A 26,746-nucleotide genomic window follows, 5' to 3' on the forward strand; every position below is an offset into this window, starting at 1 on the left:
TTCATGTCCGTCTCTTCTTACCACCGACGGCTGACTACTTCCTAACACCATAACATTTTAAGACTTGGCGTTATCTACATGAGCAACAGAACTAGTAACACTCAGCCTGGAGGAGTAATAGTGGCCACTATGGCTTTTCACATATTTTAGGAGGGGGTTGGTCATCTTGAAATCTAATGCATACAGAAATTTTTTTTTTCAGTTTTTGCTTTCTGTAACTTGTAAAAGATAAGTTATGAACTTCATGAGAGTTTTTACCAGCATGTTATATTCACACGGCGTTTATTTGGCAGAGCCGGGTCGGACCTTCTGACATAGATCTGCCATAATAAGCTGAACGGCAGATGAGCTGTAGGTGGACTCGAACACGTGTTTAACCCTATTTGATGAGGCAAATAAACTCACATGTGGAAGCTCAACAGCTCAACGTGGTTCCTGTGTCAAAAACTGACCAGTCAATCGTTTTTCCCCACAAAACAAATTTAATGATTGCATCAATTTTACACCCCATCGAATTGGTGCAGGATTTGATTTCAGAATCCACGTCCATATATATTCATGTAAACAGAGAAGTAAGGTTTTTTTCGTGTTTGTAGAAGTCTGCCTCTATATATAATATGCTCGCACAAATCTGACCTTAACCCCTTAGTGACCAAGCCTGTTTGCACCTTAGTGACGGAGTCAAATTTTGGAAACCTGACGTGTCACTTTAACATGGCATAACTCCATAAAGGTTTTGCATATCCCAGTAATTCTGACATTGTTTTTTCACCACATATTGGACTTCATTTAGGTAGAAAAAAAAAAGACAGAATTTGTGTATTTTTATTAAAAGTGCAAATATTTTCACATTTTCAACTGTAATATCTCAACTATGCGCAAACATACTGAACACATTTTTGATAAGATATAGATTTTCCATCTGTTTACTTTATTCTGAATTTACATTTGAAAAGCTTTTCTTTATTTTTTTTAACCATTTTAGGAGACGTACAAATTTAACATTACTTTTCAACATTTTAAGGAATACTTTGTTTTCCTAAACCAAGCCAAGATTGCAAAGGCTCATAGGTGTCAGAATGATACCTCCACAAATCACCCTAGTTTAAAAACTATACCCCTTAAAGGGGTTGTTTCGAGGAAGCAGTGAATTTTTTTTTTTTGCCCAGTCCCCCTAATTAAGCATACATTACTAAGCCCCCCTGTAAATGACTTTTCTAGCTGGTTTGTACTTACAGTTCCAGCGTTTCAGCAACTTATAAAAAGTTTCCCCAAGATGGCCGCCGGCTCTTTTCCCGTCGCTTGCTGTAGCCTGACGTGCGCGCTCCCGAGACGCTACCAGCTGTGTCTCCCTGACAACCAGACGCCCCGCAGCCGCCGACCGGACCCCGGGATTGAACGCGGCCGACCAGTCACCCACCGCCAGGCAGCAGGTAACCCGCGCTACGCTCCGGCTCCCCCGCAGCAGTCCGTCACGCGGCTCAGCTGGGCGGCTCTGCACCTTCCTCTAAGAGAGGATGGTAGCAGAATGGCCGCTCCAGCGCGCTCCCGTGAGGATACAGCTCATCTGCGCATGCGCAGAAGAGCTGTAGCGGCGAGCACACTGAAGCGGCTCGTGCTCAGAGCAGAAGAGCGGACTGCGCAAGCGCGTCTAAAAAAGCAAGCCGCCAGCGAATTTAGACGGAACCATGGAGACGAGGACGCTAGCAACGGAGCAGGTAAGTGAATAACTTCTGTATGGCTCATATTTAATGCACGATGTATATTACAAAGTGCATTAATATGGCCATACAGAAGTGTATAACCCCACTTGGTTTCGCGAGACAACCCCTTTAATGTATTTACTGAGGGGTGTCAGGAGTATTTTGACCCCAAAAAAGTTTTTTTTTTCAGGAATTCTATTTGGAGGAGAAAAACTTCATATTTTGGCAAATATGTCATTTTAAAGACAATTTTTTTTTTCTATAGTGCACATGAAAATGAGGATTGACACTCAAATGGATCCTCCCTGTTTCTTTTGTGGTCAGAGACATACCCCCCCCTTTTTTTTTTTTTTTTACTTTAAACTTTTTCGCGATTTCCACGAGCACAAGCCCAGGGATTGTGGTGACATCTCCTGGTTCCCGGCTACCTTCAGGAGCCAGGAGATTTTAAATTTGCCGCAGCTCCCGGCCATCCTCGCGTGTGCGTGATGTCATTAGTCTGGCGCGCATGCGCAGAAGAACGGCGATGGGTCCCGGAGGCACCAGTTCACAGCGGGACACCACGGAAAAGGCGGGTGAGTATGCTCAGCTGCCCTGATGGATCCGATCCACCAGGGCAGCTGAATCTAACTTTTTCCTTACTTTATTGCGATCGGCGCTATCCATTGGATAGCGCCGATCGCATTGCCAGGGGAGGTCTCCGCAGCCCGGGATGACTGCTCCATGCTATCGGCTACCTGCAGGCACTGACAGCATTGGGCTATCACATCCTCAGCCAAGAGGGCTTTAATCCAAAGAGGATGCATGTTTTTACGTCCTCTAGGATTAAAGCCCACCTAGCTAGGACTTAAAAAGGCAATGGGGCTGTCACTAAGGGGTTAAACACATCTAGTTTTAAAAGTTACCATCTGGTCATAAGTCACCAGCATATTCATCTGCTAAAAATCAGATGATGTGGTAGTAAACGCATAAAAGCATCCCTCGCACCTTGTCTGTCTTCTGCTGCTTTAATCTGGCTTTAACCTAAAGATCTGGGCAATCTGAGAAACTAAGTTTAGTATGTTTGAGGCATGCTTTTTGTTGGCACTTTTTGGGGCAAAAATGTAGTATCTCGATATTAGCTGTAAGCCAACGGGTAATTTTGAAACACACTACAGACACCGGTTTTGTGTTCCATTTGTGTCCTCGCTTCTGGTGATCGCAGCGTTCTCTGGGTATGCCGTTTTCCTCCAGACTTCTGTAACACGAAAGCCCCTACTTCCCTGTCCATATGAAGGTATAGGATGTAAGCTTTTGAACGAAAGACAGAACTGGGTTCAAAAACAATTTGGAACTATAAAGGCTGGCATTATCTGACTTTGGCTACAAAAAGAGTGTGTCCAGACAGCAGACATTCTGAGGCCGATCAGCAGCAAAACATCTGCACCGTTTGGTGTGGAATTTGGCCTGTCGTTTGGAGAGGTGAAATCCACACCCCAAATCTGCTGCAGCTAATTGACATGCTGCGGATTTAAATGCTGCACCCTCTGCCAATTTTCACACTGATTTGGGGTGGAGTTTTCCCCACCACATGTGATCAACAAGATTTCTAAAATCTCGTTTACATTGCTGTTACTGAAATGCTGAGAATTTTCCATTCTGAAAGTCTGCAGCAGCTGTGGTAACGCCTACACGAGGCACGAGGGTGTGTTCACACTGCGGAACGTGCCTTGGAAATTTCCATATGTATTCCACCTCTAAAAACCCCTGCATCTAACACTATGCCAGACAGAGCTCCGATGTTGGAAGGCTGTTCTGCATATGTTACAATATACAGGCCAGAGCTCCGATATGAGATGGATATTTTGTTTCCATTTATTTCATTACCATGTCTATTGATCCTGACATGCTCATCTTGGTGTTGAGTATTATAAAATATTCCAGATTATGGTATTTTATGGGTGTGTAAATTCACACATGGCAGAATTCTTCATGTCCATCTGTGTCAAAGTTCACGTCACATTTGAAATACTGGTCACAAATTTATAATATTGAGAACAAACTGCAAACTTATTACTTTACAGCACGCTGCAAAATCCACTTTTCTTTTTCTTAAATCTGTATTTATTGAGAGCTTTAACTGTAATACTAGTGAGAAACAATACAACTGCTCCCCAACCACCATACACTGAATGACCACTTTATTCTAGGCACCGGTCCTTTCATGATTAGAGCTTACCTGTATGGAAAATAGACATGTGACCCCCGGAGTGCAATATAACATCAACTGACAAGTTTCCCCCAGTTTCAGTGTGAATCTACATGAAGCTACTTTCACACAGGCAAGCACGATATCTGGCCATGAAGCTTGGCCTGATATCGCGCTCGTGGGATGTCCAGTACAGTTGTGAGGCTCCGGCACGTCTTTAAGCAGGATTTAAGGATTTGCAAGTGCATCCCATTGCTTTCAATGAGAAACTTCGTCCTGCTGTGTGATATTTTCCAGCCCCAATTGAAAACAATGGGCGAGGCATTCAGAAGGAACGCCCAAAAGTTAAAACGTGCTGGACTTAAGGGGGGCTTACAATTTAATTCACATTTAAGAAGGAGATGAATGGAAGACCACGTTCAACACCCCATTAGGACATTTTGAATGTCTGGTTATGCTCTTCGGACTCTGTAACGCCCCCGCTGTGTTTCAGGGTTTTATGAATGTGGTCTTCCACGACTTCTTGGGGGTGTTTCTGGTCATATATCTTGATGACATTCTGGTGTATTTCCCAGACTGGGATTCTCATGTGCGGCACCTGAGGCTGGTTCTGACCCGTTTGCGCGAATACCAACTTTTTGTCAAGTTGGAGAAATGTATATTTGGTACCAAACAAGTATCTTTCCTGGGTTATATGATTTCACCCACGGAGATTCAGATGGAGTCTGATAAAGTAGCAGTAATCTCCCAATGGGTCAGACCAGATAACCTGAAGGCTCTCCAGCGGTTTTTGGGTTTCACAAAATTTTTACCGAAAGTTCATTAAGAATTATTTGGTTATTGCTCAACCCCTGACCAATCTTACTAAGAAAGGGGCCGACTTGGAAGGATGGTCGCCTGAGGCCCTAGAGGCTTTTAGTCATCTAAAAAGAGCATTTACTACTGCCCCGGTATTAATACAGCCGGACGTGCGGCGACCATTTTTCGTTGAGGTAGATGCGTCTGAGGTAGGAGCAGGAGCTGTGCTGTCTCAGGAAGTCAGTGGGAGATCCGGGTATTGCCCATGTGCGTTCTTTTCATGGAAGTTTAGCTCGGCAGAACGTAACTATGACGTGGGTAACCGTGAGTTACTGGCAATCAAATGGGCCCTTGAAGAGTGGCGACACCATCTTGAGGGAGCTAGACACGCCATTACCATGTTTACCGATCACAAAAACTTGGTACATCTCGCCAATGCTAAAAGACTCACCGCCTGGCAAGCCAGGTGGGCGTTGTTTTTCGCCAGGTTTAATTTCGTCGTGACTTATATTCCGGGAGAATGTGAAGGCGGACGCCCTGCCACAGAGTTTCGGGTCACTGGAAATTGAGACAGTCAATCCTGAGAATATCTTGGCACCTGGGGTATTGGTGGCAGCTGTAGAAACTAACCTCGTCCCTCAACTACAGAACTGTCAGCAGGACGCTCCTTCGGGGGTGCCAGAGGGAAGATGGTTTGTGCCAGAGACCTTACGTCTCAGAGTCATCAAAGAATCTCACTCTTTGGTTTTTGCAGGCCATCCGGGGGTACAGGGGACTCTGAATCTTTGTACTAGACACTACTGGTGGCCAGGCATGGCTCAGGAGATCCGCGGCTTTGTTAAGGGATGCTCTGTCTGTGCACGCAGTAAAAGTCGGCAGCATCCTCCGGAGGGTCCTCTGAGACCGTTACTGGTACCTTCTCGGAACCTGGAAGCAACAGGGGCTCGTATGCAGTTGCTTAGAGGGAAGAGTCTGTTAGTGTCTGAACCTTACAGCGTAGGGCAGAAGGTATACCTGTCTTCTAAAAATCTCAAATTAAGGGTCCCATCTTTGAAGCTGGCGCCGCGTTACGTGGGGCCCTTTGTCATCACACGTGTGGTGAACCCTCTCACCTATCAACTGGGTTTGCCAGCTACATGGAGGGTTCACAGGATCTTTCATAAGTCTTTATTGAAACCTTTTGTCCCTTCAGCTGTGTCATTAGTAACATTACATATGGGGTCACTTACTTTCGCACTTAGTTCTCTGGCGCACAGGTAGTCTCCAAATTAATATACCCTTCACAGATTAGACTAACTAAAACTTATATTTATTCAATTATATAAAAATCATATACAGGGGAACACGAGGAACACAAAGAACAGGATGACTCCCGCTCACAGCTTGTAATTATACAGATGGAATTGAGGAAATAGAAGGACTGTAGCACTTAGTAGTGAATTTTCGAGTTGGGACCCCTTTACTTTTCCTGTTTCAGACCTAAAGAATGCTCCTGCCAAATTTCATGCTTGTACGACATCGGGAAGTTAGAGAATTAGTGGTGAGTCAGGCAGTCAATCAGTCAGTCAGTGAGGGCTTTCGCCTATATATATATATATATTCACGTTGGACTACACTAGGACGCCTGTATAACATCTCACAATCACCCCCAGTCCTGCACAGACTTGCTGGTCCCTGTAGTTCCACAGCTCAAGTCTCGCCCCCGCTGTTCGCTATAATGTACACTACACTGTAATAATAAGCATCTTACACTTCTGTCCTGGGCTGCAGGGGTTAACGCTCTCCTGTCAGGTGACAGCAGCACCCCGTTACGTCATCACGCAGCGACGTTTGCTCTGTCTGTTCGGGGGTCCCTGAGGGTTCCTGCTACAGACGATAACAATGCGGCTTCTCAGGCTTCCCCGCAGCGGGATTACCTTGTGTGTCGGCTGGTGTTCTCTGTAGTTTCACCAATGCCCCGACCGGATGATATTACAGCCCGCCGCCCCGGCTTACTGCGGGGATAGCGGTGTTCGTTCCTCACAATCCCCCCTGCTGGGCCCCCGCAGGTCTGTGTGTGACCCGGAAGCTGTGTGTCCAGCACCTCCATTGTACGATGGCGGTAATACCCCGCTGATGGGAAAACAGCAGATCAGTGCAATCCGCGCAGTTTGCTTTTTGCCGTCAGTGAATGGAAGCCTCGCTGTTTGCCTGTAGTGGCTGCTGAGCTGTACCTACCTATTGCAGTTGATGCTTTGATACAGTGTGTCAGTGCAGGTGAGGCTGTGCTGAGAGGTATACAGTATGTGTGGGGTACACGGTGCAGGTATACGGCGCTGTAGGTCCTACCCCCAGGGGTGATTTAGGATATATGCACGCTGCGGCTGTTTCGGCACAGAATCTGAGCTGATTTCGCAGTAAATACGAATCCCGTAAACGCCATATTTTACACCAATTTCCGGCGTAAATATGTAGTAGCCCTGCTGAACGGATGGCGGCGCCGGCTGCTGCACTGCATACAGTAAATGTAACAAAAACCGCAGCTTCGCAGACGCACGCAGTGAAAGTGCCGCCACTATCCGGCGTGCGGAGGAGCGATACTTGCGCCATTCTTGGTGTTGCACAAATACAGGGAGGCTTACAGAAAAGTATCCAGCACCGTACTATGGAAGCGAAAACTCTCTGTTGCCCATAGCAACCAGTCCCAGCGCAGCCTTCATGCTACCGTATGATGCAGATGGAAGCTATGATTTCACTAGAGGATTCCCCTCTTCTGCCTCCCTCCCCGCTGCTAGGATCGGCGCGCTGAGGGCTAAAAATCAATGTCAATTTCCGGACGAGTTTTGTGCGTACTTTTGAAAATCTCATCCACTGGACCTTGTGGACACGGCCATGGACCGGCGTCACACGGGCGGATTTGTGCGCACAAAACACAGAATAGAACCCAATGATTTCAATGGGATCGTTCACATGCACAGATTTTTCCTGCGTATTCGGATCACGCAAAAAAACCTGCAGCGTGCGCGATTTAAATGCTCATCGGCACACAAATCGTAGCCAAAGAAGTCAGCGGGGATACGCAAATGCATGTAAAACACGCCAGGAGATGTGTGAAACGTTGCGTAGCGGCAGGAAAAGGACCACAGCTGGAACTCGTCAGGTTAATTATCTATTTCAGTCGGTACGTATTTTTTGCACATGCCTTGTGCGCTGAAAAGGGACAGTAAGATACTGCGAGCTGAAAAGCATCGCTTGTTCTACAAAAATGCCGCGCTCATGCAGGTGTAAACAAGCATCCGCCCGTGTGACTGCGGCCATCGTGACATCGCCGCAAGAAAATCACAGCAAAATTGCAATTTTTTTCCTCGCGCTTTCTGAGCGTCAGCGCTGCTTTTTCTCGCTAAAACATGGCTGCCGCTCACAATTTTCAATGAATTTTCAAGCGCACAATCAATAGGACTTTCTAACGGTAAAAACGCATCGCACAGAAGTGGCGAGTTCGTGCGACGCGACAAAGAGGAAGCTCCATAGGGAAACATGGGAGATAAACAATCGCAGAAAGACAGGGCAGGATTTTTTAATCTATTCGTTTTTTTCTCCTCACAACATCGCAGGAGTGAAGGAAACCGTTGAAAATCATTACTTGCATAATTCTGCGTTTTTACTCGCTCTCACATTGTGTGAGCCCATTTTTCTCGGCAGTATGACACCTAGTGTTACGTTTTTAGTGCGCCGCTCTACACTTGCAGCCGGCCTACCAGTTGCCTATACCTGCCACTGACTCCCGTACGCCTCCTGCACCAACCCTTGTTTTGTTTAATGGCGTCCCCTGTAACGAAGGCGACAATTTAACTTCCCCGTCACTAATAAGCCTGGCGTGTGTGTGAGTGTGCTAAACTTGTACTCCTTCTTAAACAGGATGCGGTGCGGTAAGCTCGCAGGCGGCCAGTGACCAACCATTGTGGACCCATGACAACAGGTAACGGTACAACGCCCATGGCTGCTCTAGTTCTCCGTGAGGGGTACGAGTAGATGGGTGAGAGAATCCATCTCAGTCACCCAAAATGTAGTGCGGCGGATGCTGATTTGTCGCTGTGGTTTTGGAGCCATCATAAGGATGTACTCACACACTGCGAATACGTTGCAGTGAAAACGTTTACTATTAGTGTGCGGGATTACAGCAAACCCTGCGCACACGGAGAGGAAAAACCGCAGCGGAATTTGTGCTGTGACTACTCTGACGCTGACCTGCGGAGCCGCTGGGACGCTCCACACTGTGTGAGCGCATTCCTAAGAGGGGTTTTCTGTGATTCCAATATTGGGGGTGCTTATGCTTCCCTCCCTCCCTGATCACTAGAAGGAAGGGGCTGCATTAGCTGACAGATCCGCATGTCTTTAAGGATCCCATTGACTTCACTTGGGAAATATGAAAACGGGTAATTGGAATTTGTTTGACCATTTTCTTCTTGCCCCAGCGATGCTGACAGAAGCTTAACCCCTTAAGGACGAAGCACGGTAAATATACGGCTTGGTCCTGGGCTTTAATCCTGCCCGATAGCAACAATACAGCATGGGATTAAAGCCTCTGCTCCTGCAATCAAGTAGGAGCAGGTGGGGTTTTCAGCTGTTATTCACAGCTGAGGACTCTGAGGAGAAGGTAGAAGCAGTTTATAACCGCTTCTGCCTTCTCCTTTTCCTGGTACATGCACTCAATGAGCGCTATGTACTAAAAAGTGAAAGTGGAAGGGGTTTCTTCCACTACGCAAACCGGCGTTCACGTGACTGCTGGGTGCCCCGTATTAGAGCTGAGCTGCAGGGTCCCAGCAGACCCTGATCAGCTCTGCCAGTAACCAAGGTTAAGGTTTATTATTTAAGATTATTAAGGTTTTCTGCTTGTTTTTACCAGTGTCTCCTCCTTAATTTCAGATTGAAGCTTTTCCTAAATGTGTGTCCTGAGGGAGAAAACAACTTAACTGAGAGATGACGGACTCGTCACACTTATAACCCTGCAAAGTGCGCTTCTTAATACCTGGCAGCACAGGAACCGAAGAGGAGAAGAAACTTTGATTTTGGGCTGTAAGCTGTGAGAAGGATAAAAGCGCAGTCATGGATAAGAAGTCATTCGAGATGGTGCTTGATGAAGTTAGAAAGGTACAGAACTTGCTGGCCACGCTGCACCCTTATATCCACACGTACTGTATACATACCATTCTACTTTCAGTGGTTTATGTTTAGGTTGTTCTATCCCAAGTCCTGGAGGGGACACTTGATCAAAACACTGACATACAAAGTATAGTATACACAGAATGGCCGCCTTATTAGAGACACCGGTCCTTTCACGATTGGAGCTTCTCTGTATGGAGATTATCCCTGTGACCCCGGAGTGCAGGATAACATCACGTGATGACTTTCCCATGGATCAGTTTCAGTGTGAATCCACAGTAGATGGTAAAATCCAGCGATCTGAGTGACTTCCAATGAGGCCGGGTCATCTGTGCTAGACTAGCCGGGTCAGGATTTCATACACTGCCAAAGTTGTAGGTTTGTTCTTGCAACAGTGCCTAGATTAATGAGAATGGCGTGATCAACATCCATCGAAAGGGGAATCTGTGGGCGGAAAGGAGTCGGAGGAGAATGGTGAACAGGCTGTGCATAGTCAAGTTAATTGTAGCTGCGTACAACACTGGTTGGGGAAGGCAATGGCAAACCACCCTGCAAAAATGGTCTGCCAAGAAAACGTCACAATGTGACATCGCCCTAGGGGGTCAGTCGTAAAAAGAAAAGATGAATCTTATTATTTGCATAGCGTCAACTTATTCTGCAGCGCTTTCAAGTAATTTATTTATTACCACCCACCAAGCTGGATACTCATTCTATCGACCTTAGAAGGATGGAAGACTGAGTTGACCTTGAGCCGGCTACCTGAACCATGTGGCGATAGAACCCACAACCTTCAGGTCATGAGCGTGAGCTTAGGACTGCATACTACTGCCTTAACACTCTGCATCACACAGGGCTCTGATGACTTGGTGTTTGCGCCAGGGGATTTTAGCTTTTACCTTACAACGCTGGTGCTCCAACTAATGTATGTGAAGATACAACTAGTTGTTCCTTAGCACAGATGGGCTATAACCTCAGACGACTAGTTCCGACCCCATTACTGTTTAAGAGAAACGAAAAGACAAGACTCCAGAGGGCAAAAGAGCAAAAACTGTATCACTCAGCAGCAGGAAAACGTCACCTGGTCAGATGACTCCAGATTTCTGTTGCACCGTGCTGGGAGGTCATAATTTGACACAAGCAGCATGAACTGATGAACCCTTCCTGTCAGATGTCAACAGCTCATGCTGGTGGAGTAATCATACAGGGAATGTGTTCTTGGCACACCCCGGGTCCTCTGATACCAGTGATTGGATGCCATAATAAATTGCTGCAGTTTTGAAGTTCAATGGAGGTCCAACACGCTACAAGATCAGTGTCTCTAATAAAGTGGCCACTCGCTGTATTATATTGTGCAAGTTCTTCCTTAACCGGTCAATGAGAAACAATCAGTCCCAGTGGTGACTGTTACCACCGGTAGAAGTCATGTCATCAGTGGCCATCCATGTATTATGTAGACCGGTTGGGTCTGCCAGAACATGAGCTGCTCCAGTGAGATCCGGCACCATAACAGATCCTCTGCAGTAATAGTCTTGGCTCTCCACGACTACAGAGATCCTGCTGCAGCTCTGGGTGGAGTCTGGGGAGTCACCAGTGTTGAACCTTTACCCGTCCTATATGCAAAGTGACATCCTCTTCCATTAGTTCTGTCTTTGGCTTTTCTGTACATACAGGCAGCACAGCGAAGTAAATGGACAGCCATCTTTATGTAGCTCAGATGAAGTTTGGATACCTGATTCTTCACATCTCTGACCTCAGCAAGTGAAAGAGTCTTAAATCCTAAACTTCTAAATTAATTATTGTGTGTAACGTCTATGAGATGATCTTGTCGGGCATCTTCTGATCACTTCTCTGTCTTCTTTGCTGTCCGCAGGCCGTTGTTACGGATTACAAAGTCAAGGCCTTGGAGCACGTACATGGATATTTTTCCTGTGAACAGGTGCGGTACAGTCCTCTTAAAGGAACACGTTACTAAAATGGTATTTATGCGGTTTATTAGAAGCACCGTGTCAGGTGACCCGCTTACAGATGATCATCCCACACTTGCATAGACCTGATCGCTACCATCGATGTTCCCTTTCAAATACACTGCTCAAAAAAATAAAGGTAACCTTAACCTTCTTGCGACGGCACGTATGGATGTGCCATCCTGGGGAAGAAGGACTACCTGTGCCACCTGATTGGACTGCGGGTACCACCTCATCCTACTTGTAGTGACAAGGACACTAGCCAAATGCAAAACTAGTGCACCTGTTGTAGTAATCACCTTTATGCAGCGCATGCACATCGCAGCACTTAATATTCGGATCCATCCCCATTGGGGCTCACAATCTCTATTCACCTGTCTGTATATTTGTGGAGTGTGGGAGGAAACCCATGCAAATGTGAAGAGAACGTACAAACTACATGCAGGTGTTGTCTTTAGTCAGATTTAAAACTAGGACTCCAGTGCTGCATGGCAATACTGCTAACCACTGAGCCACCATACGGTTGCCACTTTCAGGTGAATGGGATTCACAATCGCTTATACTTCCTAAGGCCTCGTGTCCACAGGGAAAATCAGGCCCGCCGCGGATTCTCCATGCAGAATCACACAGCGGGTCCCTCCTTTCCCGCGGACATAAGGCCTAAAAAAAAGAATTACTTACCTGTCCGGACGCTGCGGGTCTGCCCTCCGTCGCGGCCGGATCTTCTTTCTTCGGCCCGTCGGATGTGCTCGACACGCCAGCAGTGTGCCGCGTGCATGCACCGTGCACTCTCTTTTTATTTATTTTGAACTCCTGCGCCGGAGAGCGGGAATTCAGCTACTTGTGTGCCACGGATCCGGACGGCTTCCATTGGCTTCAATAGAAACCTGCGGGAGCCGTCCCTGCAGGAGACCCGCACTAAAATGGAGCATGCTGCTGGTGTTTTCCCGCACACGCAATCCGCGCCTCAAGGGAAAATGACATCCGCAGCTATTTAATTACCTGTGGGTGTCCAATGCATCCCTATGGGCGCGGATCACGCATGCGGGTGGCCCGGTGCGGATCTGTCCCCGTGGACATGAGGCCTAACCGTTTTATTACACGTGTGCTAGCGGCTGTATAGCCCTAATTTCTGGGCTGCACCTGAACTTGCAGGTTCGGCCCAGCAACTGTCAGGAAGCTGCAAGTACTAGTGGCAGCCGCTAGCCTCATGTAATAGCACCCTGAGGCTACTTTCACACAGGCGAGCACTATATATCGGGCAAAGAAACCTGACCCAAAAACCGCACTTGGCAATGTGCATTGTACCCGCAGATGTGAGGTGTCTATCACGTATAAACGTCTTGCATCACCTCTGTGAAATTCCGATCCTCTGGCGCCTGTTTCACCTGCATCAGAGGATCAGCAAGTGTTTCCTCAAACGGCATGTGATGTGTTAGACTGTCCCATTGAAAACAACGGGCGATGCATTCCGAGGGACACGAACGAATAGGACAGGCAGCGATTGCTGTTTTTTACCTCACAGCGTCGCTCACGTGTATGACTCCATTCAAAAGAATCAAGTTCATATTCTTGCAACGCACAAACCTCGCGTAAGATTCTCACTCGTTTGATTGTAGCCTGACTGAACAGATCTAGATCCCTGAAGTGGCCACTTGGGATTTTACTGTGATGTTTAACTCCTTCACTCTGAGCCATTTTTCATTTTCGTTTTCCCCTCCCCACTTTCAAAATATCGTAGCTTCTTTATTTTTCCAGCGATGTAGCCATTTGAGGGCGTGATTTTTAAAAAAAATTTTTGCAGGATGATTTGTGTTTTTCAATGGCACTACCGGTATTTAATATTACATTTAATGTACTGAAAACCTAAAAATTTCCGATTGGAGTGAAATAGGGGGGGAAAAAACCGACGACACAATTTCACTATTTTTTGCTGGGGGGTGGTCTTGTTTCTGCCGCACCATGTATGGGTAAAAAGCAACATGTTAACACTAAACTGTCATTCAGTAATATTATGGCAATTCCTAATTATGTTGTAGTACATAGATTTTTAAAAATCGCTGTCTCGCCATTTTCTCACCACCGTAACTTATTTTTCTTGTTTGTTTTTCATGTAAAAAATAGGAAAAGGGAGGTTTTCAAAGGTCTCCGTTTTTAAATACTTTTTTGCAATAATTAAAAAACTTTAGCTTATAGTTTTATTCAAGTTTTTTTTTTTACCTTGCGATCCTTTTGATTAATGATATATAATATATTTTATTTCTGAAGGCATTCTATTAATCCGTGCCACAGGCTGGGCTTAAAGGGGTTGTCCAGGTTTAGGAAAACATGGCTGCTTTCTTCCAAACACGTCACCACTAGAGATGAGCGAGCACCAAAATGCTCGGGTGCTCGTTACTCGAGTCGAACTTTCAGTGATGCTCGAGAGTTCGTTTCGAGTAACGAACCCCATTGAAGTCAATGGGCGACTCGAGCATTTTTGTATATGACAGGTGCTCCGCTAAGGTTTTCACTGTCAGCATAACGATCGTTCTCCTCTGCCACAGCTGTAACAGCTGTGGCAGAGAAGAACGATGTTAACCCATTGAATTCAATGGAGCCGGCAATACAGCAGGCTCCATTGAAAGCAATGGGCTGCCGGCGAGCGCGGGATGAATTTTCGGGAAGGGCTTAAAAATATAAGCCCTTACCTGAAAATGAAAGATTTTAGTGTAAAAAAGAATAAAAATGCAGGCATTCTCTTCAATGGAGCCGCTGCTGCTGCCAGCGACTCCATTGAAGACAATGGTCTGCTGGCACACCTGAATTCTTTTTCAGGGAAGGACTTTACATATAAGCCATTCCCTGGAAATGAATTAAAAGTGATTTAAAAAACAAAAAAAATAGATACTCACCTCCCTTCAGCTGCCAGGGCACAGCTGTGTCTTCTCCTGCTGTCCCCTGCACTGTGGTGCTGAACTGCTGTCATTCAGCTGAGAGCTGCGCTGAGCCAATCAGAGGCAACACTCACTCACCCATTCATGAATTCATAGGTGTGAGTGAGATTCGCCTCTGATTGGCTCAGCGCTGAGCCAATCAGGGGCATGTCTGACTCACACCCCCTTCACACCCACTGCAGGCCAGCCGCGCTGAACTCCGTCTGCCGGGACAAGGTGAGTATATTTTTTATTTTTACACATTTCTGGATGAATTGTAGGGAAGGGCTTATATATTTAAGCCCTTCCCGACAATTCATCCCGCGCTCGCCGGCAGGCCATTGCTTTCAATGGAGCCGGCTGTATTGCCGGCTCCATTAAATTCAATGGTCAGTGCTCGTTTAATCGAGACGAGTACCGCGTGGTGCTCGTCTCGAGTAACGAGCATCTCGAGCACCCTAATACTCGAACGAGCATCAAGCTCGGACGAGTATGCTCGCTCATCTCTAGTCACCACCTTTTGTTTGTGGGCTGTGTTTGTTGGGCCAACACCCCCGATCAAAGTTTTCTCCAGTGGTGGCTGCTGCAGTCGGCTGTCAAATACAACTGACCCCTGACATCCCCATGTACTCCCTTAATTTATTTTTGAGCACTGTACTTGGTGTAGGAGAGGTACGGTGCTCTGTGTGCACACAACTCCTCCTCGTTCTCCTCTGTAAGTACCACTATCCTGGTAGCAGTGATCTGCTGTTAGAGAATATCGGCTCAGTAAACCTGGGGCTCACGGAGTTTCAGTCAGAGTATAGACCCTAAGATGGTCATATTTTGCCTGTGTGAAACTGCTCTAAAGCATAACTCTATGTAGAAGAACACTGGATATATGATATGCTGCTTCTCAGGCCACTGTGTAACCAGGTCTCTTCTCTTGTAGGTGGTTGAACTGTTAAGATATTTCTCCTGGTCCGTTCCTCAGCTGAAGGCGGTGAAGGCGATGCAAAATGTGAGTATATCCTGCATACATGAATACTTTAGTACACATAGACCAGCTTTTTGTACATTGGGCTGATTAAGGGCTCATGTCCACGGGCGCATTTGAATTGCGCAATCCGCAAGTCAAAGCGCCCATAGGGAAGCATTGGCATCCGCAACTGTATTTAAGCATGCAGATTTGAATTGCGGACCTCCCGCTGCGGAAAAAAACCCACAGCATGCTCCGTTTCTGTGCAGATTCCGTGCGGGTGGGCTCAATAAAAGTCAATGAGTGCGGACGATCCGGAGCGCATCTGCAATTCAATTGCAGATTTGAAGGTTAAAATCAATTAGGGTGATGGGCAAAAGGCTGGGAGGTGGCGTTGCGGATTTTTTTTTTCCATACGGGTGATCTGCAGTGCCTCCGAGCACATCCTCGTGGAAAAACCATTACATGCGCGATCACCCGCAAATGGTTTCCGCAGGGCTCCCGCTGCAGAATCCGATCTGCCCGTGGACATGAGGCCTAAAGGGTTCCCTGGAGTGAAGTAAGCCAAATTTATTAGGAGGTGCACACCTATTAATACATTTGGCATATGTCTGGCCAGTCCATGTGGCGGGAAGTGCATTCCGATTTCAAGCACTTGGTTATCCCCGGCAGTCACATTGACATGGATGGAGCAGCAGTGCCCCTATGTTTTTAATTTGTTTCATTTCTGTTTTTGTAATTACATCAATGAATTAATTTAATCATCAATTTATATGAATATGAAACATTTTCTAATGTGCTTCCAAAATTAAGAAAGTAATAGGAATATCTGCAAAAAATTAGTGTGTGTATATATATATATATATATATATATATATATATATATATTTATAGTCATACTGCAGTTGAAAATATGAAAATACAGCAGTTTTTTTTTTTATTTTTACGCTTTCCTTAGTTTGTGTCTTTTAATAAATATATGCGATTCCTATCAGTCTACTTTTGCTACCTAAATAAAGTACAATATGTGAGCAAAAAATGTCAGAATCACTTGGATATGCAAAACCTTTACGGAGTTATTCTGTGTTAAAGTGACACATATCAGATTTCCACAATTTGGCCATTAAGGCGCAAACAGGCTTGATCCTGGAAGCGTTAACGCGACCTTCTGGTCTTGGATGTAACAAGATGGTCACACTGGTTCTCTTGACTACCTGATGTGTAAGACATTACATGTTGCTTTGATTAGCCAGTGCTGCTCACATGCGGCCATCTTGGTTTTCAAGGACTGGAGGGTCGCTTTTATTTTTTCCCTAAAGGCCCATTTACACGTAATGGTTATCACTCACAATTTGTTCAAACGAATGAATTTGAGCGATAATCGTTCAGTGTGAATGCAAAAAAAAAATCACTCCTGTGTCTTTAGTTCGCTGGCTTGTTGTTCCGTGTGAATGCTCCAAGCTCAGAGTTTCCATAGGAGTTGAAGCTCTGAGCGAGAAGCAGACAAGAAGCCCGTGAGCCGGCGGCAAGTCTACGTTGTATATGTTTTTTTGCTACAATGGGAGCCTCTGTGGTGAAATCCTCTCAACATAAATCTACAGACTTCGTAAAACTGTAAAGGTTGGCTTCACGCGTAATATCTTGGAAATGGTGAGGAGTTGGAACCAAGTTTGTTACAAAGTTGTAAAACTTTTTTTAGTTATTCATAATAGATTGAAAAGCACGCTAACTTCAGACGGCAAATATTAATCATCTACTACAGGGGTCCCCAACTCCAGTCCTCAGGGACCACCAACAGGTCATGTTTTCAGGATATCCTATGGTAACAACACCTGTGGCAATGTCTGAGGCACTGACAATAATTGCATCACCTGTGCAACACTGAGGAAATCCTGAAAACATGACCTGTTGGCGGTCCCTGAGGACTGGAGTTGGGGAACCCTGATCTACTAGAGAAAAGATTAGAGAGTGTGTTTAGCGAACATTTAAATATCTGAAAGTTATGTTTTTTTTAAATGTACTTTGCCGAGATCTGATGATGTGAATTACAGGTCTGAAGCTTCTGCATACAACACTTCCTGCATTGTTGTGATGGACACCCTGTGTGACTCCAGATCACAAACCACATCAGTATCCACACCCAACCTTGCTTCAGTAGTGTCAGCAATGGAGTGATTCCAGAGAGTTTGCTGAGGCATTCTGCCGGGGTTGTGTCACCGATGCCAAAAACAGCATTTTGATAGAACCCCCAAATGGAAAGCAACAGAACCAATTACTTGCATTAATGAGATGGACACTAGAGATGAGCGAGTATACTCGCTAAGGCACATTACTCGAGCGAGTAGTGCCTTAGCCGAGTATCTCCCCGCTCGTCTCTAAAGATTCGGGGAGCGGTGGGGGAGAGCGGGGAGGAACGGAGGGGAGATCTCTCCCCCCCCCACTCCCCGCCGCAACTCACCTGTCAACCACGCCGGCCCCCGAATCTTTAGAGACGAGCGGGGAGATACTCGGCTAAGGCACTACTCGCTCGAATAGTGTGCCTTAGCGAGTATACTTGGTCATCTCTAATGGACACCACTCTGTGTCCATTTGGCAAGATTTTTATCAATTTTTCATTATATTTGGAGTACAGAATAACATAGTCAACTACACTACTCCAGCTGAAATGGGAATGAACAGAACCCTGGTCCCATGGACACCAAAGTGGTGTCTTCTGTTTCATTAATGCACATGATTGGCTCCTTTCCGTTTTGGGTTCCGGCAGAATTTGTTTTTGGCAGCAGTAACTCTCTGAGGCTTCCTACACACAGCCAAGTGCGATATCTGGCCGGGAAACTCGGCACGTGCGATGTACCGGCGAATGGGAGTCGTTTTTCTATAAAAAAAAAAAAAAAAAATGCCTCCCATCACTTCGGTAAGGTTGCGATCCTCCAGCAACACATTCTGGGGGAACGCCCACAGATAGCACATAAAGCGATATTGTTTCCTGCACAACAATGCAATGTGATAAAACATTGCTCATTCAAAAGAATGTGGTTCATATTGATGCGAGACGCACGAATCTCGCCACTCGCACATCCTGCATGATTTTCACGGCCGTGTGAAAGCGGCCTAAGGTTACTTTTTCACACGGCAGAATTAGTGTGAATCCATATCAAATTCTGTGTAAAAAGTGGTGTGAAGATTTGCAGTACTTGTGTGGATTTTGATGCGGATGCTCAGCAGTTGAAAGTGCAAAATCTGCTGCGAATCTGCATCAAAAACTGCCTCAAAATATCATTTGAAATAGTATAGATTTTGATTCGGACCCGCACCAAAATCCACTACATGTGAGGATACCCATAGGAGGCACTCGCATCACCTTTTTATCTACGCTTCGGGTTTCATCTCCATTTTTTTGAGAGTCAGACATAATCCGGATTTGGGCAGATACCGGAATGGAACTTTGGGCTGATGGAGAACAATAAAGTCTTTGACTAGGTTTTCGCTCCTGCTTGGCATTTGTGCCTCACAGAATAAGATGGTAGAGCGTTCTGTCTGTCACAAATGCCCTGCGATACCCGCTGCTCCAGCGCTAATCTCATGGTGCGCTCACATACACACGTGACTGCAACAGCCAATCACTGAGCTCTTCAGGTACAGCACCAAGTGATTGGCTGCAGCCGTCACATGTCACATCATTGCTGAGACGGCGGCATATAACATCGGGGAGGATTTGAAGGGGGAATGCACCTCCATTGGTATTTTACCACAATCAACCCGTTTGGAATTTCTTTATAGCGTTGGAAACCTCGTTAAGTCCTTGATGGAACGGTATTAATCATATTATCTGTATCCTTACCAGAAAATGGTGGCCATTCCTGCGACAAAGGTTGTGAATATCCTGAACTGCTTCACATTTAGTAAGGACAGACTGAGCGCCCTGGAGCTGCTGGCGGTGTAAGTATATGATCTCCGACGCTCCTCGCAGCTTTCTGTGTTATGGCTGCTCGCTCAGGCAGAGGATTTGCATCCTGTTTTCTTTGCTGCTTCATCATAAAAAGAGCCGTCTGTTAGATCACTCAGAACAGAACCTATAAAGGGGTCGTCTCGCCACACCAAGTAAAATAATTTTAATGATGAATTTAATAATGTGGCATGTAAATAAAAAAAAAAAAATACTTGCACCCTCTTGTGCACTTTAACCCTTTCCCTTAACCTTCTTTTTTTTCAGTTTCTGATTACCTTTTTTAGTCTTCACTTGCAAAAATCCTACCTTTTTTATATTTTTCCGGTTCCATTGCTACATGATGGCTTGGTTTTTGCAGGAAGAGTTGAATTTTTCCATGGCACCATTTGACGTACCATATAATGTACTGGAAAACTTTAAAAACATTTCTAAGTGGGGTGAAATGGGAAAAAAATGCAACTGTGCATTTTTGGCAAGAGTATACTTTTACAATGCAGTAAAAATGATGTGTTCTCTTTATTCTGTGGGTTAGTATGATTATGGTGATACCAAATTTATAGAGTTTTTCTTAATGTAGTATGACTTTGTAGTGCTTAGTCCTGTAGCCTGTATCCTCTTATGCATGCGTGTCACAGTGATTCATGCTATCATACAGGCCAGCAAATTAGAACTGGTTCGCTAGGAGGGGCTTCTTCTAACCGCCCCTGCACACATTAGCAGGTCGTTCTGAGAAGGAAGCAAAAGACCTCCAGGGGGCGCCATAACACGTTTTGTAACAGTGATATCTAGACACAGGCTATCCGGTATAAGGATGCTAGGACGCCACAACGTTTCTACGGCACAATATGCTGGTGGAGCTCTGCTGATTGCAGGCGACACACGGACTCCGCACATTGGTTGAGTTTACGAGTACCAGTCATGTGTTTCTCCGCCTGCGTTTTGTGGTGGAGGAACCCTGCATTCACCAGCACCCTTATGCCATTTTAACACACAGCGGAAATGATAAGGAATTTCTGCTGCCGGAATCGCTGCTGAAATTCTGCAGCATTTACAGTGCAAGCAATGTGGAGGGGACTTCACAGATCTCCTTCACATGGATTTCAATTTTCTCCTTCAATTTTCCACAACGTATCCGCAGCGTTTTTGAACGTTGTGGTTTTTACATTTGTAGCATGTCTCTCTATGCTGCAGATTGATGCTTCGAAATTCAATCCTTGAAATACAAGGGTTAAAATCCACAGCGGATCGTCAACAAAAACCGCGGCCAAATCTGCACCATCTAGTCGGTCACTGCGGATTTACAGTGTAATTTCTGCAGGAGTTCCATTGTGGAATGTCCGCAGCGATGGAAATCCACAACTGAATGGTGCAGATTTGGCCGCGGCTCCTGTTGCAGATCCGCTGTGGGTGTCACCCTTGGTAAACTAAGGCAGAGAAACGCACCTTTCTGAGTAGCTGCAATCAGCAAGTCCCAATCGCCATTTCTCTGCCTGCGTTTTGTAGTAATAAGGCCCTTATATTATGGCGCACTCAGGGGTCCTCCGAAGACCTGCTCTGTACTATTAGGCTGATCTTGCACTTATAATTTTTGAAGCGTTTCTGAAGCACTGAGAAAAAACACGCATAAAAAAAGCCTTTAAAAAAAAAAAAAGCCTGAGTTTTTTGATCCGTTTTTCCCCCCTGCTTTTTAGAACCTCCCAAAAAACGCCAAGTGTGAACACAACCTAACAACGCTGTGATCATGTGAGCGCTCCCAATGTGGCAATGCAGCCCTGCTGTTGATGGAGATCAAATGTTTAACTCCATGCATGCTGTGACCAAAGCTGATTGTAGCATGCAGGGGGTTTCTCCTTTTGAGCGTGACATAACCTATACTTTGCCTGGAGCACCCAGCTTAGAGGGAACAGTTATAGGACCTTAGGACTGTCTGCTCAGGGGCTTTTGCCACTTCATCTCAGCGATCAGTTAGGATTTCAGCGCCGGACTGACAACATGCCAAAAGTTATTTTTTTTTAGCTGACTTTAACACTTTACCTCATCTGTATAATCCTCCTAATAACAATGGTGACGGACAAGGGAGATTGGGTCACCAAAGGGATCATTAGAAGGATTGTTTAAACATTCTTACATCTTCACAAGTCAGATGACTATTATCAGAGGGACGAGGACAACAAACACGAAGGCCATTAAGTGTTTTGTTGTTTTTCAAACTCGACTCCTGTAATTGCGGCATTGTCCATAGAGATTGCTCTGTGTTCCCATCTGACTTCCTGGCTGTTATGTAATGCTAGCGAGATGTGGGGAAATAATTACTCTTCCTTCCAGCTTCCTGTGGCGCAGACCTTCACAGCGTTCTGTAGGCTTTCCAGAGTTTCCATGCAGCAGAGTCTGTAAGGACAAAAAACCTTTAAAGTCACCTGTGACTTACCCACTGCAGTCATTCACAACATTCTTACCATGATTACAGCCTTCCTCTCCCAGGGAACCACTTCTGTGGTTTTCATCCCTCACATTTGCAGGGGTGAATTCCGCAGATTGTAAATTGGCATTATAAATTGATGTGCTGAGATATTCAAAGAGGCCAAAATCGGCACCAAAACATGCAGGATTCGCCATAGTAGCTGCCGATTTCGGCAACAGTTTGCCATAGCTATACGACGTTTTTGATTACTTTTTATTAAATTGTTTTTCCCGTGTCAGAGTGACCAAAAAAAGTGCAATTCGGACTTTGTGTCTTTATTTTTTTGATGACATTCACTGTGTGGGATAAATAATGTGGAATTTCATTTGATTTAACTTTTGCGGACGAAGTGCTACCAGATGTATAAGGCCGGTCTCGCATGACCAGATTATCATTGCGGAATCCGCGCTCAGATGGAGAATCCGCAGCAAATGGACTTCATTGAATGGCATGTACTGCCGCTTTTCCTTCACACTCACAAAAACAAATTGCAGTTTCTACGAGCTGAGGAAAAATTGCAGCAAGTTCTATTTTGCTGCGGACTCCATGCACATGACCGACGGCAAACGTTGCCTGCCAGGGCCAGAGCTGGATGCTGCTGTAGGCTTCATGTGCGACCAACCTTAGGCCTTTTTTTTTTTTTCTTGTTACTTTTAATGTCTTTTAACTCGGTAACAATAAACTTTTTTCCCTAAGCTCTAAAGATATTTATTTTTTTTAGTTCTGTTGGGGAACTTGAACTTAGAATTGTTTGACTGCTTATAGTTCTGCTGGTATTCTATTAAGACAGGCCACTAGCCCGTCTTAATAGACAGAAATACGCAGCAGCCCTGTGGGCCTGCAGAAGGACCTGGACCGCAATGACAACCCAACGGCACCTCACAATCTCATCACAGGACCCTCAAACATGTTAGCAGAGAACTGTAGTATAATTTGGACCTGAAAGACCAGAAACGGTAGAGTTGAGACAGCGAGAACCAGATAGCGCATTCCTCCGACTGAGAAGCTAAGTTCTAGTAGCACATTCCGTATCACAACAATGTTTTGCCTTTCTTTCTGAAGTCTCTCCACGTTTACAAGTTGCTGCTGTGATGATAAGTGATCACCTGAGACTTCTGTGCTCCTGTGCCACGTCCTCTGGAGATGGGAACAACTACCGTCAGAGCTCTGCCGCTGTGTGCAGTCCTTTTCACTGTCACTCCTGAATACTGTGTGTTATTCTATAGTTCATAACCCAGAGCTGGGATACAGATGTACTAGACTCAGGCAGACAACAATTAGTTTACATGTTAACCCCCTGAAGACACAGACTCCCTTTTTTTTGTTTTTGTCCCCGCTTTCAAAAAATCATAACTTTTTATATAGATTTCTTTTTATAAAAGTGCCGGCTAAGTGCCGCAGGTTTTGGAGTGGCTTTGCCGCATGCCTTTTCCGTTGCGGCCGGCTCTCCCATAGAGAGGAGTGAGGCCGCAACGGGGAAAAAAAAAGAATTGACATGTTGCGTCCTGGGAATCTGTGTCGCAGAGCCGGCTTTGCCTCGACGGATTGTCCGCCCCGTGTGGACGAGATTTTTGATGAATCTCGTACACATGGCTGGCCAAACTACGGATTAGTGGCCGATTGAGGATCTGCTGCAGTGAAATTCCACGGCAAATTCGCCCCGTGTGAACCTAGCCTAAGACCCTACAGGCGAACTGAACATGTGAACCAAAATAAAACGTACAACCAAATGAAGAAGTAAAGGGGAAAGCTCATAACAGAGAAACAGCTTCCCCAAAACAAATGGTTGGGTGCTGTGTCCCCCAATAAACATCCAAAAAATGGTGAAATTGCAAAGTTTTTCTTTTTTTTTTTTGGGCGGGGGGGGGGAGGAATATCATTCACAGTAACGCCAGTTAAGGCCAGCTTTACACGACTGGATTCTTACTGCAGAATCTGTGATTGGCACCTGCACGGAGGATCCGTAGGTAATAGCATACTTTCAAAGGTATGTAAAATTGCTTTTTCTTTACACTCACGGAAATGAATTGCATATTCCGCGATTGGAGGAAAAATCGCACCATGTTCTATTTTGCTGTGGACTCCGCACGGACGGCCTCCATTGTGGTCAAACGAAGCCGTCCAACCCGCAGCAATTGACAGGCTGTGGGTACCCACGTCATCGCCTAGCAACAGCATGGGGAAAAACAAATATTAAAAAAAAAATTGTACTGCGCATGGCTGACGGTGAGCATCCGTGGTCACCCGCAGTACAGAAAAAGCAGGTGTGCGGGGTTGTTGGCCTAAATGTTACAAGCAGTAACACACCTCTTCCCCAAGATACATAAATGTTAGCACTTCTTGTAGACCAGTTCTCAGTTCACCGAACATTGCAGCGGTTAAACCGATCTTCACTAAAATCCACAGCGTATTTTGCACTATGGATTCTAGTGCGGTTTCCCACCAAAATCCATACAATTTGGTGCATTTTTTTTATATCTGAGTCTTTTTGAAAAGATTTGTATTCGCTCTGTTAGATTAATGTGTAATTGATGCAGGGACTTAAAATTCTTGCCACACGTGGAGTCGCGGAAACAATAGGTTCTTAATTGCAAGCTTCGTTTGGCCTGGATGATGAAACCCGATTGTGATGATGGAAATCTTTGATCTTCTTCTCTTTAGGAACATTCATGATTCATCAAATTATAAACCAATTGAAGAGCTTTTTAAAACCAACCTATCTGAGAAGAAGCGCTGCAGAAGGATCCTGGAACAGGTACCAATGTGACCTAGTCCTGCTTGCTGGCAGTCAGACTCCACTATAGATCCTGCTTACTAATCTGCATAGCTTTTGGTTTTACCGTGATATGCTGATAAACCGTTTTCTTTTTTTCGTTGTTGTTTTCTCACCATCTCTCTTCAGATGTGAACATCAGGTTTTCTCACATTTGTTCTAAACTGATGCAACCTTTTTTCTTATAGGCTGTAAAGAGAGGCTGCAAAGCCCCTAATGCTATGATTTCTTCATGTGGGATGATCCCAGGAAATCCGTACCCTAAGGGGAGACCCAGTCGTACTCATGGAATATTTCCTGTAAGCATAATATGGCTAGTTTTTTCTGTATGTACCATTTGTGTCCCCTACTTCAGACTATGAGGAGCATATATTCAGATAGTTGCAGGCTTTTAAAGGGAACCTGTCAGGTCCCCTAAGCCGCCTGGGCTGTGGGCTTCAGGGTATAGAGATGGACACATTAATATCGGCAGTCTGTCACTTATACTGATTTTAGTTTAATAGTTTTGCAAATCTTACTTTTGAAACTTTGCAGGGCCAGCCTGGAGAGGTATGCAGGAAAGCTCATGTATATTCCTATATGCTCACTCCACCCACCCTCCTCCTTTCTCCAAATTCTGATTGGGAGGTTTCTGCATATGATTCTTTACTGTAGCTTTTTGAAGCATGTATAATAGAGAAAATTCTCATTAGCCGATTTGTTTAAAAATGATATTGGGTCTATGGCTGCCAATGCCGCATCGTAATCACCATTGCTAATAGGATTCCTTAAAATTGTAATAGAGATTGTCATAAAATGAAGAAAATGCATTAATTACTATTGTACTTTTTTTTTTATTTAAAAGGGAACCCCAATAAAGAAAGAAGGAGAAGAAACAGGTGAAGGCAAGGGAATTGCCTCCAGAATTCTTGGGCCATGTAAGCCGGTATGTATTAAGGTCTTTCTGATCCATTTCCATTACAGCTAATTATATCTTATATGCCATAAAACTGTTCTGTTTTTTTCCCCCTGCAGCCGCCTTCTACATATAATCCTCACAGGCCCGTGCCATACCCGATTCCACCTTGTCGACCTCACCCAACTATTGCGCCAAGTAAGAGAGAAACTGCTTTCTCCAATGAAATACAAAATATAGACCAGAGGCCAAAATTAAATCTGGATCTATTTACTTTACTCTGCTAACCGTAACGATCATACTGTCTACAGCGTTTATTCTCTATTAATCTCTATTGATCTGTTAATTACTGCGGTCTTATATCTATCCTGATCAATAACAAGATCTCTAAGCATGTTGCTTAGACCTATAACTCATTGCCTTCCTCTTCTCCTCTTGTCACTTCTTCCATCATTCAATGTCTGCCCTGTTCATTTGTTCATTGCACCTCTTGCTGCTTACTCTTTTTACTTCTATTGTAACTTTAAAGCTCTAGACCACTTTGGGGCATTTCTTTACTTAAGTGCATGTATTTTTCACTGAAAAACTATTTTTGCTATAGGGTTTTATTAAAACAAATTGCCCCATTTGTCTTCTGCAGCTTCTGTAAATCACAGTATATAGAAAACTGCAGAATGCTTTTTCACAATATAATCTGTCAGTGAGGTCATGTGACAGCTCAATTTCCAAAAATGTAACTTTGATTTGCTCATAAATCGTAGTGTGCTCTAGAGAAGAGAGCGGGGTTGGAGACTGAGCCATCCCACGACCTCGTTGACAGATCTGCTAGTGAGTGTCATTTTGCAGCTTGTACTGTGATATATAGAAGCTGCAGAAGCCAAATGGTGCAACATTTTTAATAAAATCCTACTACAAAAATACTTCATAGCCAAAAATATATGCATTTGAGTAAGGAAATGCCCCCAAAGTTGTCTATAGCCTTATGAAATGGGTCGTGTTG

At 45.0% G+C, this 26,746-nt stretch overlaps 1 protein-coding gene across 1 annotated transcript in view; it reads left to right on the forward strand.

The window, feature by feature from the left end:
- The first annotated feature begins 6,548 nt into the window (after positions 1-6,548).
- Positions 6,549-26,746, forward strand: part of PROSER1 (proline and serine rich 1) — a 37,378-nt gene continuing 17,180 nt past the window's right edge. Inside the window, 10 exon segments of the mRNA XM_066582501.1 lie at positions 6,549-6,945; positions 8,587-8,647; positions 9,595-9,819; positions 11,702-11,767; positions 15,642-15,710; positions 19,513-19,607; positions 24,740-24,833; positions 25,040-25,150; positions 25,696-25,776; positions 25,866-25,944. Coding sequence (XP_066438598.1) covers positions 9,775-9,819; positions 11,702-11,767; positions 15,642-15,710; positions 19,513-19,607; positions 24,740-24,833; positions 25,040-25,150; positions 25,696-25,776; positions 25,866-25,944 — 640 coding nt within the window. The 5' untranslated portion in view covers positions 6,549-6,945; positions 8,587-8,647; positions 9,595-9,774.

The sequence above is a fragment of the Eleutherodactylus coqui genome, chromosome 1, assembly GCF_035609145.1.
Source record: "Eleutherodactylus coqui strain aEleCoq1 chromosome 1, aEleCoq1.hap1, whole genome shotgun sequence".
In the NCBI taxonomy this organism is placed as follows: domain Eukaryota; kingdom Metazoa; phylum Chordata; class Amphibia; order Anura; family Eleutherodactylidae; genus Eleutherodactylus; species Eleutherodactylus coqui.